At 39.3% G+C, this 16,882-nt stretch overlaps 1 protein-coding gene across 4 annotated transcripts in view; it reads right to left on the bottom strand.

Moving 5' to 3' along the window:
* GART (phosphoribosylglycinamide formyltransferase, phosphoribosylglycinamide synthetase, phosphoribosylaminoimidazole synthetase) overlaps nt 1-16,434 on the bottom strand; it is a 55,761-nt gene extending 39,327 nt beyond the window's left edge. Inside the window, exons 1-8 of one of the 4 annotated variants that reach the window (XM_043508331.1) lie at nt 16,417-16,434; nt 15,602-15,723; nt 10,360-10,508; nt 6,351-6,446; nt 4,994-5,168; nt 3,896-4,007; nt 1,923-1,991; nt 315-440 (exon numbers count right to left, since the gene is read on the bottom strand). In XM_043508331.1, coding sequence (XP_043364266.1) covers nt 315-440; nt 1,923-1,991; nt 3,896-4,007; nt 4,994-5,168; nt 6,351-6,446; nt 10,360-10,504 — 723 coding nt within the window. In that variant the 5' untranslated portion in view covers nt 10,505-10,508; nt 15,602-15,723; nt 16,417-16,434. Of the gene's footprint in view, nt 1-314; nt 441-1,922; nt 1,992-3,895; nt 4,008-4,993; nt 5,169-6,350; nt 6,447-10,359; nt 10,509-15,239; nt 15,390-15,601; nt 15,741-16,416 lie in introns of those variants that run through there. The other 3 variants (XM_038391992.2, XM_038392000.2, XM_043508336.1) reach the window with 3 other exon arrangements.
* Between the last annotated feature and the right edge of the window lie 448 nt (nt 16,435-16,882).

The following is a 16,882-nucleotide window of genomic DNA, read 5'->3' as shown; positions in this document are numbered from 1 at the left end:
AAAACTGATCTTTAACCAGTTGGTACAGGTGACCAGGATTTAGTAACACTAAACACCGGCACAAAATACAATACGGCAGAAAATGCAGACTTCCACCTTCACAATTAAAATGTAATTCAGCAAGGATGCACCACTCTTTAATGCGAGACATTTAGTAAATCAATCCTGGTGAAACAATCCCTTGCGTCAGACTGTCATCTCCCTCTGCAAGAAGCCCTCTCTCTCCAATCCTGTTTGCCATGATAGAACAAATAATACACCCACATTTTTAATATTAAACTCCATCAAAACAGCTTCCCAATATCATATTACACCTGTGGTGCTGGGCAATAAGCTCCCATCCCTCCAGTGTTTGGGCCCTGGTCTCCATCCATTAACCGTTTGTGATCCTGGGCTGGTGGCATGGGGGCAACAGTGACACCATCAGTGAAGCACAAGCACTGTAAGAAAACATGAATAGTTACATACTCAAATGTATATGACTAAAAGTAGCACCACTGGAAATGGTGAACATAAACCCAGTTTTCAGGCTTATAAAACCTGACTGTAAAAGCAATAAACTCCACCCCCCTAGTAATTTAAAACACACATTAGCATTCTAAGCACTTCTCTCCCTTTGCCACCGCAAGAAATATCAAACTTGTGTGGTAGAACCCTTATATACAAGTTATTCTGTAGGAACAGCAGAATGACTCTGTGGAAGCACACAGATGCGAAAAGCATGTAGAATGCTCCATTGCAGAGGTCACTCCTGAGGAAGGGAAGCATTCCATAATTCTTTTTCCTTCTTCTGTGATCACAAAAAACAAACTGACTTTCAAAATTACGTAGCTACCATATGCTTCCATGCTTTGTAGTGTCTTCAGAAAGCTCCCCCTGTCAGTCTCTTTTGGGAATTAAGTGCTATCACTCACTGTTTGGGCAACTGCAAATATTTCTCACTCAGGTCTGCTTACAAGAAGCTTTTATAATTCCATTCAGAGGCAGGCAGGGGTACCCTTATAACACTAAGCAAAAAGAGCCAAACAACATATGTATCTCAGACTCTACAAAATTGTACTCACCCATGATGGATCATTTTTGACAACCAAGTAAAATACTATTTTTGCTTTTTCATAGACTCATAGCCTCTAAGGTCAGAAGGAACCATCATGATCATCTAGTCAGACGTCCTGCACTTTGCAGGCCACAGAATCTCACCCACCCACTCATGTAATAGACCCATAACCTCTGGCTGAGTTACTGAAGTCCTCAAAGAACTTTCAAGTAAGTTTTCAGGTTCTTGAACTGAAATCCTCTGATGTCCTTTTGGCTAATTAAGAGCATCACCTTGTACATACTTAACTTGAGAGAACAACCAGTCTAAGCTCCCCTTAGTTCCAGAACAGATCGCTCTAAAGACGACGACCATCTGGTATCTGCAGTTCTGTTTTCTTCAGGCAGGGCAGGATACTGACATGGCCTCTGCTATGATTGGTCAATAAAACAGGGATGGCTATTTTTCATATACATCACATCACCCTCCAAAGCTCAAGTGTGCCTCATCTAATATAAGCCTATTTTAGCCCTGAGTGAGAAACCCAAGACCATACTTAGATTTCCTATGTTGCAGCATTAATGCAAAGTTACCCACGCCATCTTTTCAGAAACTGAGTCTGAATTCTAATTTACACTTAGGCCTGTATACACCAGTCTGCTAGCGTTAAGGGCCCTTAAAGTGGGCGGAACTGGAATTTATGTCCGTTTCAGGCTTCTCTAGACTGCCAGAATGGTGTAAAGGGGCCTTAGTGTTAACAAAAATTCAGGCTCTTATACTGGTTACTTGTACAGTATCTTCTAAGTAACTTGGTACAGTAGGTCCCTAAAATGTTCCTTCAGTAAGCTGTAACCCAGACTCTTAAGAGGACGAGAAGCATACTTACAGACACCTCTTCTCCTACAAGAAGTTCTTCAACAACAACAGTTTCCCCAGCAGCTCCAAAAGTCTTATCCTGCATTAAAAATCATCTTTATTTCTTCTGTCTCCATTTCAGTCATTTCAAACCATCTTTGTAATCCTCCCAAACCAGCAAGGAAAAATATACCTGGAACCATCTGTTCTGTTTCCATCCTCCACATCAGACATGTTGGCAATATTGAATGCTTTCCCCCTCTCACTTTTCATAATACAGACATGCTCTTGAAAGTTTATAAACTTAACATTGATACCTCTTGGGTTATTGACTGGCAATTCCTCATACCTTTTTTGTTTTATGTTTTGAACCAATATTATTTCAGACTGGAGCAATGATTCTCAGCCTTGTAGAGCAGAAAAGCCACTTTGTTCAGAACACATTACAATGGAATGCAAGAACATTGCTCCACGGAAATGTTTGCATGCTGACCACATATTAATGCAGTACACTGCCAAGGCAACTTTGTGGCTCTCTGAGGTCATGTCTACACTACCACTTTTGTTGGTATAACTTATGTTGCTCAGGGGTGTGAAAAAATTGACATTAGCGATTATCTTTGAAAACTTATGGAAGATGGGAAAGATGCCAGAGGACTGGAAGAGGGGAAATATAGAGCCAATCTGTAAAAAGCGGAATAAGGACAACAAAGGGGAATTATAGACCAGTCAGTTTAACGTCAGTACCCAGAAAGATAATGGAGCAAATAATCAAGAAATCAAAATTGCAAACACCTAGAAGATAAGGTGAGAAGTAACAGCCAACATAGATTTGTCAATAACAAATCATGTCAAACCAACCTAATAGCTTTCTTTGACAGGGTAACAAGCCTGGATAGGAGGGCAGCAGTAGATGTGGTATATCTTGAATTTAGTAAGGCTTTTGATACAGTCTCACATGACCTTCTCATAAACAAACAAGGGAAATACAACCTAGATGGAGCTACTATAAGGTGGATGCATAACTAGTTGGAAACCATCCCCAGAGAATAATTACCAGTCATTCACAGTCAAGTTTAGAATTAGAATTCAAAGTGACCCTGACAAATTGATGAATTGGTCTGAATTCAGCAAGATGTAATTCAATAAGGACAAGTGCAAAGTAATACACTTAGGAAGTAAAAATCGACAGTACAGAATGAGGAACTGGAGAGGTGGAAGTGCTGCTGAAAAGGATCTGGGGATTAGAGTGGATCACACTGAATATGAGTCAACAATGTGATTCAGTAGCAAAAAAGGCATATATTCTGGGGTGTATTAACAGCAGTGTTGAATTTAAGACACAGGAGGCAATTGTCCCTCACTACTTGGCACTGGTGAGGCCTCAGCTAGGAGTACTGTGTCCGGTTCAGGATGCCACACTATAGGAAAGATGTAGATAAGTTGGAAAGAATCCAGAGAAGAACATCAAAAATTATAAAAGGTTTAGAAAAGCTGACCTATTGAGAAAGATTAAAAAACTGGGCATATTTAGTCTTGAGAAAAGAAGACGGAGGAGGAGGGACCTGATAACAGTTTGAAAATTGTTAAGAGCTGTTATGATGAGGACTGTGATCAACTGTTCTCTACATCCACTGAAGGTAGAATGAGATTTAGGTTAGATATTAGTAAAATCTTTCTAAGCATAAGGACAGTTAAGCTCAGAAATAGGGTACCAAGGGAGGCTGTGGAATCCCCATCACTAAAGACTTCTAAGAACACGTTAGACAAACACGTATCAGGGATGGTCCAGTTTTATTTTGTCCTGCCTTGGCATACGTGGGCTGGACTTGCTGACTTTTCAAAGTCCTTTCCAACCCCAAATTTCTATGAACCTATAAGTTGTGTTAGGCTAATGTATGTTCCAGGTAAACCACACAAAAATGCCTTTGACATTTTGCTATCGTTACTAATAAACATAAAAATCTCATGCAAAATGAGTATTTACATAACATTGCAACTCACCTGCATGATTTCATGCACAGCTTTGCAGGCTTCCTCTTTGTTAGTAGCCACAATTACTCCTTTGCCAGCGGCCAGACCACTAGCTTTTACAACCAGGGCAGGGAAGTCCGCGCTTTAAAAAAAAAAAAAAAAAAAAAAAAAAAAGAGAGAGAATGACTGAGGGATTCCATAATAACCTGTCAGTCTCTGATGCATTTTCAAGTCCAAGCCTCCTACCTTCATAGATTTGAAAGGTTGAAAATAAGAGTTCATATGTTCACGGTATCACAGTAGCCATTTAACTTTGATTGAATAAAGCACAAATAATTAAGCGTCTTCCCCTGTCAACCCACTTCAATACACTATTTCTGGTTGCCATTTCTTTCCACTGTTGTCTGACACTACTTTTCTGACAGGAAAAATAAGCATATTTTATATCTGTTAGCACTGCAGACCAATACTGTTACTGAGTGAGCGGGACTGACTTCTGACTAATGCAGTTGTGGGCAACCTGCAGCTCGTCAGGGTAATCCGCTGGCGGTCTGCGAGACAGTTTGTTTACATCGACCGTCCGCAGGCATGGCTGCCCGCAGCTCCCAGTGGCCACAGTTCACCGTTCCCAGCCACTGGGAGCTGCAGGCAGCCATGCCTGCGGACAGTCGACGTAAACAAACTGTCTTGCTGCCCGCCAGCAGATTACCTTGACAGGCCATAGGTTATCCACCACTGGAGTAGTGGATCATCAACAGGATTGTTAATGAAGCTTCAGTTGCAAAATTTGCATTACTAGTAATACAGCATAAACTGGAAAGAACCCATTATGATTTTCAGATCCCAATCTGGATTTGCATGGTTGGCAAGAAAACCCCCCCCCCCCATCTTTTCCCTTGTAATCTGAGCACAGCTGAGCTGCCATTAAAGAGAAATAAATGTAGAAATCATATTGATGCCAATTTTGCAGGGTTACTTTTAGAGTGTCTTTTGAATATATGGACATTGTGCCACTACTGAAAAGAATAACTGAATTATTAGTGGGTTGCCAACTTTAGGTGCTTAACATATTGTAAACACACTACTGTAATGATAATAAAAAAAGATTAACTATGAAAGGTTGTTTACCTGGTAATAAAGCTACAAGCTTCTTTTGGATTGGTGAATGCTTTCCATCTTGCAGTTGGAATCCCATGCCGGTCCAGAAAGGCTTTAGAAAAACTCTTACTGGACTCTAGCTGAGCTGCCTTTGCTGTAGGACCAAAACAACTTACCCCAGCTCCTGTCAAGTCATCAACAATGCCTAGCAATAAAGATATTTAAGAGTTATAATAACTACAGTACTGAGCTGGTTTATAAGATTTACAAGTTAATAAAGTTGTTGCTTTGTATAATCACTTTGACATATTAGTTAGTAACAGCTACAAACACTGTGCCATGTATAGAATACATCATGGGGATTGTGGCCATTTTACCCCATGGACCTCAAGGGCAGTGTTTGCCGTAACTAGCAGGGGACGATTTGGGCTTTGGCACTCCTGGTAAGAATTTGTTGTTGCAGCATGTAACTGCAATAACATCACTTTAAAGATACAACTCCTTTCCCCCTTTATTAGAGCATGAAAACTCCATGGTAATAATTGGGGGAGAATAATTGCATGGAGGTGGCAATTTTTGATCATGTGAGAGAATCAAACTGAAAACTTATAAATTCTGTAGAAAAGTCTCTATGTGCTGACTTCCAAATCAGTCAGTCATTTTCAGAAACATTACATTTAAAAAGTTAGTTAAGGTTGCTAATTAAACTACTCGCATAAGAACCTTCAGAAATGTGCATTTCATCAGAATACAACCACCTGGAACTTCAGGGAACAATGGGCCTGTATCTGTTCTCAACAAACACATTCGGAGACTTGCTATTGACTTCAATGGGAAGAGAAGAAGGTCTAATATTCCATTAACCTAGGGGACCTTGGAAGTCCCCCCCCCCCATATGAAACTGGCCCTCAAACAAAAACAAAACAATATAAAATCAAAAAATACACTGAAAACATTTGTGCAGCACAGATTATAATAATCAGGAGATTCTGGTTTCTATTCTTGACTGCCTGCATGACTTTGGGCAACTCAATTAGAGCCTGATTTGCAGAGATACTGTGCCCACCCACAAATCCTATTAACTTGAACAAACATCGCAAGTATTCAGCACCTCTAAAAATTAGACCTTTAATCACCCTGTGCCTCAGTGCTATATCTGCAAAATTGGAATATTAATACCTCCCTACATCACAGCATAAATCAGGTAAAGTTTACAAGGTGCTCAGATGCTATAGTGCCACAGAAAGCCTCTAAATAAACAAACAACTATCCTCAGCAGTGGTAATTTTTTCCAGCACATCTGATGCAATAAATTAAAACCCATAATTCCATGAACAGTTATATGTCAATAAGTGGGTAGAACTTTAATAATTTCTTTTAAATTTACCAGCAGCAAGAGGAACTTCTGGGCCAACCACCACAAGTTTGATCTCATTGTCTTTGCAGAACTGGATAAGAGCGGCATGATTACTGATTGAGATGGCTGTCAAAAGATGCAAGAGAAATTTAAACAGAGAGTATAATGATGAACAGAAGATTTATATATAAAATAAAAGAGAAAGTTTCCAAGAGACTAAATATCAAATTGTGTGATGAAAGCTCTGCAAAGAGGCAATATTATCCCATGACTTTTATCCAGAATAAATAAATCCAACGTCAACGGTGGGCTGAGTCACTTGAACTCACACAGTTCTAAGCTGGACTGATCATTTGCAATGCAAGTGACAGCAGTCTGAAGCTACTCTCGCCATTTGAGAAAAAGAGAGCAAAAGCATACATCCTCCTTAGTCCTGGGATATTTTGCTTTAAGCTTTTTTCTCTTCTCATGATGTAGTGTTGCTAACAAGGATGCTACGCTGCATGTTCACAGGACGGGAAATATACTGAGAAAGGTGAGGGTTTTGCGGTATTTTAGGTTGCCACAAAAACCAAATTAAATCCACAGGATTATATCCTGATTGTTTAAACCCTTGAGATTAGCAATACTGCCACTGGCAAATAAAAGCATCATGTCAGATTGCAGCATCCCCTCTATGTGCTCACTCCATCTCTAGGTGAGATTCTCTCTTGTGCCCAGCTTCCACTAAATGTAGCCAAGTAAGGGGTGCTCTGTCAAAGCAACCTGACTATGGGTTTCTGATTCTCTGTCCCAGCACTGGCAGAGGTTAGAATAGCTTGGGGAAAAAAATCAAGACATTATACTACTTACTGTATTGTCTTCCTGCAGAACTCAGCTAAAAACAGACATTATGACATACAAAACATTAGCAGAGGATCCACAGTATGTGCGAATTTTGTTCACGTATTATTCCAAAATGCACCTGTTTACTGTGCAACATAATTTTCGTGAGGGAGTAAGCTGAAAGGGAATATTTTTGTATTCTTTCTGAAACCATTCATTTGGCATATGACTATTCTATTCTATGCTGAAGAAAGGAACACAGGCCAGAGTTTTCAAACCTGGTACCTAAAGTTTGACTCCTAACTCCATATTCAGGCACCACAATAAAAAAGTCATCAGAAGTTTTGTACACCCAGAAATACCAGTGAAATCAACGGGTACTCATCATGTTTGCAAAACAAAGCACTTTTATTCAGGTGTGTAAATATGGAGTTAGCAGTCTCACTTCAGACACCCAGGTTTGAAAGTTTTGGCCACTATGACTAAAGTTTGGGAAAACTGGTATTCGATTTTTTATTTATTTATTTTTTAAAAAAAAGATCTGATATCCTTTTGTACCTCAATGACTTGCAAAATAAGTTATCCATAAAGCCACTTTTTTAAGAGACAGATGTTTAACTGTGATTGGACTATAAACCTTTTGTGAAAGAGAAATTTATTTTTTTTAAATGTGCATTATTTCCTTTGAAAAAAATCACGAGACATGGGATTTCAGTGCTAATTAAAGGGCATCTTGTGCATCCTGTTGTACATCGCTGCCAAAGAGTGGGAAGGATAGACTTCCAGGACCAAAACTTGATTAGACTGAAGTCAGTGGCAACACACCCATTGACATACATGGGAAAAGGATTAAATCCCCATGCTTTAGAATATAATAAGGCTCACATGCCTCTGTGTAATTATTTCTCATTTTCTCACACATGCTGAAATCTAGACCGAGTTCCTGGCCCAAGCAGCAAGTCTTGGCTCTACAGAGATGCAAGGGGAGTGGGGGGAAGTGGGACGAAGCCTTCTCCCCCAGGCCACGGAATATTAATTCACCCCTTCTCACAAATCCAGGTTATGCCCGTTGAATGCCTGAAGGGGCTTAGATTTACCCCTTAACACGCATTCATTGAGGCTCCAGTCCAGCAAAGTACTTAAATGGTTTTTGAGGGGACTATTCAAGTAGCTAAAATGATGTTCATGCTTCGTTGGATTGGGGCCAGACTCTCCAGTATGTAGATAAATGCATCTTTTTTTTAACTGGGAAAGTGACAGAAAAGTATAGTAATTCTTCTAACAGTATTCTTTAAATGACATATTTAATCATCTGGACCTCATGCAAACTGACTTTAACTTGATTTAACACAGGGACAAACCTCTTTGTTTAACATTGTGGATGCAGAGGGATCATATGATTTCCATGTGAATGCTCATTCCCTTCTCCTCACCCTCAAAAACAAGCAACAGATTTGTTCTGTTTGGCTGATGACATTGCAAATGGTCAAATAAGATAGAGAAAAATAAATATGGCATTTCTTTGGTTGAACCCTGAGGTGGAAGTTACAGAGCAGTGGTTTTGAACCTGTGGTCCGCAGACCTCGGGCTGGGGGGGGGCTGCAGACTATGTCTAAGGGATCCACAAAAGGTTGTCATTACCATAGAACAGTGGTTTTCAACCTGGGGTCTGCAGACTAAGTCTAAGATTTCCAACGGGGTCCACGCCTCCATTCAAATTTTTTAGATGTCCGCAAACGAAAAAAGGTTGAAAGGCCCTGATCTAGAGCATTTATTTTACATTCAGAATGTGTGAAATCTGTCATGGCTCATGTTTCCACAGAAGGTGGTAAGACATACAAAAGCAGATTTTAGTTGCATGCTATACAAGGATAATATACAGCACGTATGTGTAAATAATACACATCTACTGCATTAATCTTCATTTTATGTATAACAACATATTTTAAAGTATACAGTTTATAACTATTATTAGTTGAAATATATGGAAACATAAGCCAGTCATTAAAATATTCTCTGCAGTTGTGTGATCTAATGGAGCAAGTAATTCTGGCTCCCTCTCCTGGACCGAGTAATTATTCCTGCTCTCCCACTGAATCATTGTGTGACTTTAGGAAAGTCACTTAAGCCAACATTTTCAAAAGCCACTTCCAATTTTGGATGCTCAACTTTAACTTAGGTCTGACTTTTATAATTGACGACGACCAACAATTCCAATTCAAGCCAATTGACGCTGTAGGTACTTAAAACCGCTGAAAAAGGCACCTAGAATTAACCTGACTTCATTATGTCCTGACATGAAAAACATGGATAAGAACATTTTCTTACCTACAGCATTCACCCTTAAAAACTTGCTAATTCTCTCAGATATTTAAATAAGCAATATCTCAATACACACCTAACATTCCTTGTGGGCACAAGTGTGACCCAGATTACACACCTGTGCAGGGGGAATAAGGAAGCATAAGGGGCATAAGGCAGCACCAGAGCGGGATGCCTGTGTCATAGGCAGGCTAAGATTTGATTTTTAATCAGTAAATGTCGATTTTACTGTATACACACATGACAAAATACTTCCATCATCATAACAGAAATTAACAGATAGGTGAAGTAAGAAAAATGCTGCATGAGAACTTATTGGAGTTGGATTTAATGTGATTTACTTTGTACATTTTGATGTGATGTTGACAATGTGTGCTTAATGGTTATGTAACTTTAACGTTTCGAATCTCTGCTGTCATTAAATAATGATTATCTGACCCTACCCCATGGTTTTCTGTAACTGTGAAAATCAATACTTTAAAAAAATGCTTAAAAATGAACATTGATATTATCTGTCAAAATTATGAGTAGGCTTGGCAGGATTCAGGCATTTGTTTGATAGACAGCAGCCTCTGCAGGGCCTCTTGCTACACAAGAGGGTGGGTAGTGTCTTGACTCTACCTCCCCAAAGCAGCACCAGCACAGCTGAGCTGGTGCAGAGGGGGAAATAATCTGCACGAGGTAAATTACAGTCTGAGTAAAGCTTTTTTAATTACTTCTCACCCTATCCAAACATCAACTTTATAAGCATTCAGGGTCTGAAACACAAGAGCTCCTATAACACTAATAGATAGAACCCTAAATCTATCAATGAACCAGTTGAGGCTCAGCTACTGGTACTACACATTTAAAAAAAAAAATACTATTTTAGGTTCTCTTTTTCGTTTATTACCTGAATTTGAAATTTTTCCATTATTGGCTGTTCCTGCATTTCCCGGAGTGACTAGCACTTGTTTTATATGTGGTGACTGTGCTAATTTCCAGGCCAGGGCATGCTCTCTGCCTCCACCACCAATCACAAGCACTTGATCAGCCATCAGTCTGTGCAAAACAACCAAAATAATAATATTCAGGTTAGGAAAGCAACAACATCATTGCGTGCACTCATCAGCTAAACACCTTTAGTCTGCAGAGCAACTCACTGCAAAGGCAAATGCCATTTTTGCCTGTTTCACATGATTGTTGTCCTGCAAGTTTGTGTATAAATGTGGTGATCAAGAAAGCAAGGTAATGATAGCACTGGCTCCATCAAGCACAGCACAAATGCCACAGAAGTTTTTCCACTGAGCTCTGCCAATGCACATCAACACAAACCTCCTATACTATTCCTGGTTCTCTCCTTACCAGACTACCTACTGTACCAAAGTTACACAGTAGTTTATGACATGGATAAATGTTCACTAGTGACCCGGCTGTGATTAATCACAGGACATTTTATACATGCGACCTAAATAGGTTTCTGAAGAATGTGAAAATGTCAAAGGTATAGTCCCTTTGGACTAGTGAAGAATTATTTGCTAGTCTGTCTAGTGGTGTTGCTAAACTAAATTGGAGAGCTCAAGACTTCTCACAAGTGATGTCTGAGAATCTTCTTAATACCTTATATGAAAATGAAAGAGTCAAAATGATGAAATAGGGAAATGTCTTCCAACCTCGATCTTCTTCAGGACAGAGCAACCGTATTCCAAACAAAACTTTACAGACAAACACATGAAGAGCAGCATGTCCTGATAAAAACAAAAAGCGGCCTGACCCTGCAAGGAGCTAATCCGGGGTCTGTTCCAACATTCCCGAAAAAAATCAGTGGAAACACTCCCATTGATTCATTGAGAGTTAGCTGGGGGAACCCCCAAATGAATTAAGACTAACCAAGCCCACCTGTGCCACAATTGTTTTTCTGCATATAAAAGCCAGGGCCAGAGTTAGGGGACAGCAAATAGGGCAGTTGCCTGCGGCCCCATGCCACAGGGGGCCTCCATGAAATCACATTGCTCAGGCTTCTGCTTCAACCCCGAGTGATGGGGTTCAGGGCCCTGGGCTTCAGACCCATGTGGCGGGGCTTCAGCTTTCTGCCATGGGCCCTAGTGAGTCTAATGCTGGCCTTGTTTGGTGGTCTCCCTGAAGCCTGCTCGCGGCCCCAGGACCCCTAGTTGAGAACTTCTGATCTATAATATTCACAGCAGTCCAGTCTATCAGTTAGAACTTGAAGAAGCCATCCAGTAAAGGACAATTCATCTAAGCAGAATGCCAGTAGCTACAAACTAGTGTTGCTAAGCCTGAATGTAAAATGTACTAGTGGCAAAAAGAGTTTTATTTTTTTAAAACCATAATACATACAAGGCAGTTGTTTATACACATATCGAACAGTATTATTAATGAAAATAAATTTTTAAAAGCCTTTCATGCAGAGGGAAGCAACAACAACCACTTTAATTGAATTCTTTTTAATGCTTAACAATAAATTTCACGTGGTCAATAAGGGAGTCTTGTGTCTTTGCTGTCCAAACCATCTTACATTCACTAGGAGGAAGAACACTGATTAAATAAGAATTTTACTCAAATTGAAAAAACAGCACTGTGTTGTAATCTTAGCAAACATGGCACTTTAATCCCATTCGTCTTCCTGCATTTCTTCTATGAAGAGGTTGGTCACCGGCCCACTCATGTACATGTGTACAGTTTCACCCAAAGCAGCGCAGACAAGCATTTGGCACTGTATTCATGTTGGATATGCCTACATGCAAGCTCTATTTACAGAAGGCTAAATAACAGAACTTCTATGTAAAAGGGTAAGAAAGAACTGTCAGAGAGCTAGTCTCCCCCAAAATTCATAGATTCTAAGTCCAGGAGGCACCATTGTGATCATCCAGCCTCATCTCCTGTACAACTCAGGCCATAGAAATTCCCCTAATAATTCCAAGGGTGTATCTTTTAGAAAAACAATCAATCAATCTTGATTTAAAAATTGTCAGTGATGCAGAATCCAACATGACCCTTGACAAACTGTTCCATGATTAAAAAGTGACCTTACGACAGCTGTGACTAATAGCAGGTTTTCAGCCAATCAGCAGGACAAGATAATGTGCCTCATACCCAAATCAGCCATATTTCATGAGAAATGTAGTTAGTCTGCTGAAAGTATGACTCAAACCCTGCTACCTTCTCTCCATACAGCAGCTACCTAGTTTTGCTTCTTTCAATGGCTAGACACTAGAAACTTGTCTTCCCGGGGAATTGTTACTATTCAGGGCATGGCTTCCATTACAAAGGGATCATTTGGTTTAATGTCATGAATATATACGAAAAAGCACGTTTTTAAACCTAAAAAGTCTTCATAGAAAATTATGGACAGAAAGATCCCGCACATTTTTCAGAAGATATTTCAATTCTATATGATATAACATTTTTAAGTCTTGTACCAAATAGAAGACTCTTTCAGAAACGGAACATTTTAACAAAAACAAAAATAGAGTTTGAAGAATAAAGAAAAACCATGAATAAATCATGAATTGTGAGGGGAGGAGAGAAGAGTACAGAAAATTAAGCATGAAATACTTCACCATTAGCTATATAAATTTAATTTTAAAAAATATATTTTCAGGTGCTCTAAACTGGTAGCTTTCCGAAACTACATGCTGATGAAACAGACACTTTAGATTTATATAAATATTTTTAAAATAAACTGATTGCAAAGTGACGTGTCCATTTAAAAGCTATCTACTCACATTCATGAAAAAAATTAATGTTTTTAAAAAATTTCACAGTGGTGCTAGAGATGGTCTAATCAGCCTGTGATGGAATGAAAAATCATCACTTATAGTAAAAATGTTTGATGTGGAAGGTAAGCAAGTAAAAGAAAAAAGGGAAGAAAGGTTAAGGGACTGGCCACAGTGAAGGATAGTAATCTAAGAGGAAAATATTTTTTTCTTATTTAAAAATAATATATCTCTTATTCCTAAATGAATCAAATCCAATAAGCATGTTCCCATGGCAGCGTATGGAACCTCATAGCAGAACAATACAGACTTGAAGAGCAAGGTTATCACAAGAGCCACAGAAATTAAAATACATGCTTTAAAGATTTATTCTGCAAGTTACTCCATTTGTGCTTGACACAGAGGCTGAAATCAGGACAGAGAATGTACTTAACTCTAGATAATGCTGATCTGAGAGAAGGGATACTCAGTAGCCAGACATACAGTGACAAAAGAGAAAGTCAGTCTCTAATTAAATTGATGAACCCAGTCCCAATGCCACCGCCTCACTGACTACTCCACACCAATGAGATAAAATAATCTGAGTTAAGAGTACCTTGAGAGAAGCTCAGCCCTTCACACACACAAAATAATAAAAAAGTACAAAAAAAAAAAAAAAGACTGCATATGCTTAATTTTACACACATGAATAGTTCCATTGAATCAGGGGGATCTACATACATAGCCTGATTTTCACAGCACTGAGCACCCCCAGCTTCTACAGAACTGCACTGAGTTTCTGGATGTTGAACACTTCTGGGGGAAAAAAACCCCAAAAAACAGACAATTTAATTAAGTATCTAAATATGGATGTTAATTTAGAAGCCTATGAAAAGTTTGGCTGAGGCTCTGCATCTAGAATCTTGGAAAGAAGGTCACAGAATTTAAACTTCATGTGTAGAGCAATGGGGATCCAGTGACTAATGACACCTATACCTCTTACCTAGGGCTTTTCAGCTATAGATCTCAAAGCACTTTATGAAGGAGGCCAATTTCATTATCCCCATTTTCTAAGGGGAGAAAATGAGTCATCCAGCAGGCCAGTGCCAGAAGTGGAAATAGAACCCAGATCTCCTAAATCCCAGTCCAGCGCTTTCTCAGCAAAGTGACTCTAGAGGAGGGTGACATGGCTGAAGCAACAGAGGAGAAAAATGACTTTGGCAGGGGGAAAAAAGGATTGGCCTTTTGGAAGGAACTCAAATCATTTGGTCATAACAGTTATATCTTGTCTCAAAATTCTTCCTACAGTACAAGCAGTCACCTGAAGCCATATTCCGCTCCTAATTTAGGGAAACGCTCCCTGAAAAACCAGTACTAGAAATGAATGGGAATTTTGGTGGCCTCATTCCAACAGGTACTCAAACCTGTAACCCTAATTATATTCAGTAAGACTTCAGAGTGCTTTTAGGATCCAGATCTAAGTAAAGATTGCAGAATAAGGCCTAGAGAGAATAAAGGAAAGGAAAGAAGCATTTTCCTTCCTGCATAAATATTTTCAACATATATACTTACATACTGAAACTAAATATACTTTAAAAAAAAAAAAACAACGAAAACATGTCAGCAAATTTAACCACTAATTTCAAGCTTCCCTAGCTGAATTTAAAGAATTTAAGAGGAAAATGCCAATTTTGGTAGTACTCCAAATTTGCAAACTGAGGGAAAGAATAAAAGTAGGTTAAAAATCAAACCAAGATAGGTCAAAAGTTTAATATTCACTTTGTTAAAAGCAAATATTTCCCTACTTGTTTAAAGCCAAAAAATAAAACAGTGTAGCATTTATATAATACCAACATAACAAGCCAGCATGTGTGCATAATGAAAGAAACAACATTTAAATTTCTAGTTTCTGAGAGGCAGTGCTGAGCAAGAGTAAGAACAGCTAGTTTTAAATTCATATAAATAAAAAAAAAATCCTATTGCCCTTATAAATAATAAAACAAGCAGCAGAAGAAGCAGTTCGCAGTTGCAATAATTACACTGCTAGAACCACAGTTTTTAAATTAAACGCACCCACCCGAGTTTGTTCTAGCTATACAAGAACAAATGTTGCTCGTCTCACTCCTGCAAGTCATTCAGTTGAAAGGGAGGGCTCGCATAAATACAGTGAGCACGGGCTGACATTCAAAATGCTGCTCCTACAACAGCGAAGAGGGAAAGCCATTTTACGGAAGATCAAACAGCACAGAGCAAGCACATGGCCATCTCTGAGATCACAGAATAAGTCTCCTCCTACAAATTTGTCTCTTAAAACATTGTCTCGTTCACATGCCTCACTGCACAACCTACACATGTGCAACTGCGCTAGCATGAACGCACAACGTGCATTAGATGGAACACATTTCTAACAACAACAACAAAAAAGAACGAAACACTTACTGCAGCAAGAGAGCAGAGCACGTCCGCCCACCAGACTACTAAACCTTTTGCAGCAATTTCGGCAGGCGGCAGACAAGTTCCCAGAATTCTTAGCAGCATCAAATGCTCGCGCTTGATTAAGGCTTTAGGGAGAAGAAAGGGGAAAGCAACGAATGGGGGGGGTTGTAAACGGAGAAAGAGAACTTTTTATACTAATAAATCAAGGAAATAAGAAATAGAAAACTGATAGGTTTCAGAGTAGCAGCCGTGTTAGTCTGTGTTTGCAAAAAGAAAAGCAGGACTTGTGGCACCTTAGAGACTAACAAATTTATTTGAGCATAAGCTTTCGGGAGCTACAGCTCACTTCATCGGATGCATTTGGTGGAAAAAACAGAGGAGAGATTTATATACACACCTCCCTCCCACCCCACCCCCCACTGTTCCTCTGATATTCTTGTTAACTGCTGGAATTAGCCTACCTGCTTGTCACCGTGAAAGGTTTTCCTCCTTCCCCCCCCTGCTGTTGGTGATGACTTATCTTAAGTGATCACTCTCCTTACAGTGTGTATGATAAACCCATTGTTTCATGTTCTCTGTGTGTGTGTGTGTATATAAATCTCTCCTGTTTTTTCCACCAAATGCATCCGATGAAGTGAGCTGTAGCTCACGAAAGCTTATGCTCTAATAAATTTGTTAGTCTCTAAGGTGCCACAAGTACTCCTTTTCTTTTTAGAAAACTGATAGTGAATGCCACTAACAGGTCACAGTCTAGCTGTGCATGACACTAGGGATTTGACCGTCGTTTATTTACAACAGACGGCTCTTTTGACACACACAGGCCTTGGCGCTGCAAAGAGCTCTGGACAGGAGGATCGATGTGTCTGGGGTGCCCCATTGACTTCAGTGCAGCTCTTCATAAATGTAGTGATCTGCCTGTGTAGATCTGATTGCAGTATGCGGGTGGCAGTCTCCTAGACTGTGAAATAATTTCCCATGGGAAGTAGTTGAGCCCCATCCTTGCTGTATTTACAACCAGATAAGACAAACACCAGAAAATGTAGAATAGTGAATAATTTTGCATTGCACGGTTATGGACTACAGCTAATAGATCTTTTTCATCTCTAGATTATTTGATTCTATGATATAATGGAGGAAATATAACATCACTCCATAGCGTAACATTGATAGTTAATGGGTTAATTGGATGATACCCTACTAAAACTAGTACTGTTTACTATTTTACTAGGGCAAATGCTCTTGGGAATGTTATAGTATTAAATAACAAATAATACCTTATGCTTA

The sequence above is a fragment of the Dermochelys coriacea genome, chromosome 1, assembly GCF_009764565.3.
Source record: "Dermochelys coriacea isolate rDerCor1 chromosome 1, rDerCor1.pri.v4, whole genome shotgun sequence".
NCBI lineage: Eukaryota > Metazoa > Chordata > Testudines > Dermochelyidae > Dermochelys > Dermochelys coriacea.
Note: the sequence above shows the minus strand (reverse complement) of the source record. Positions and strands in the feature narration are given on the sequence as shown.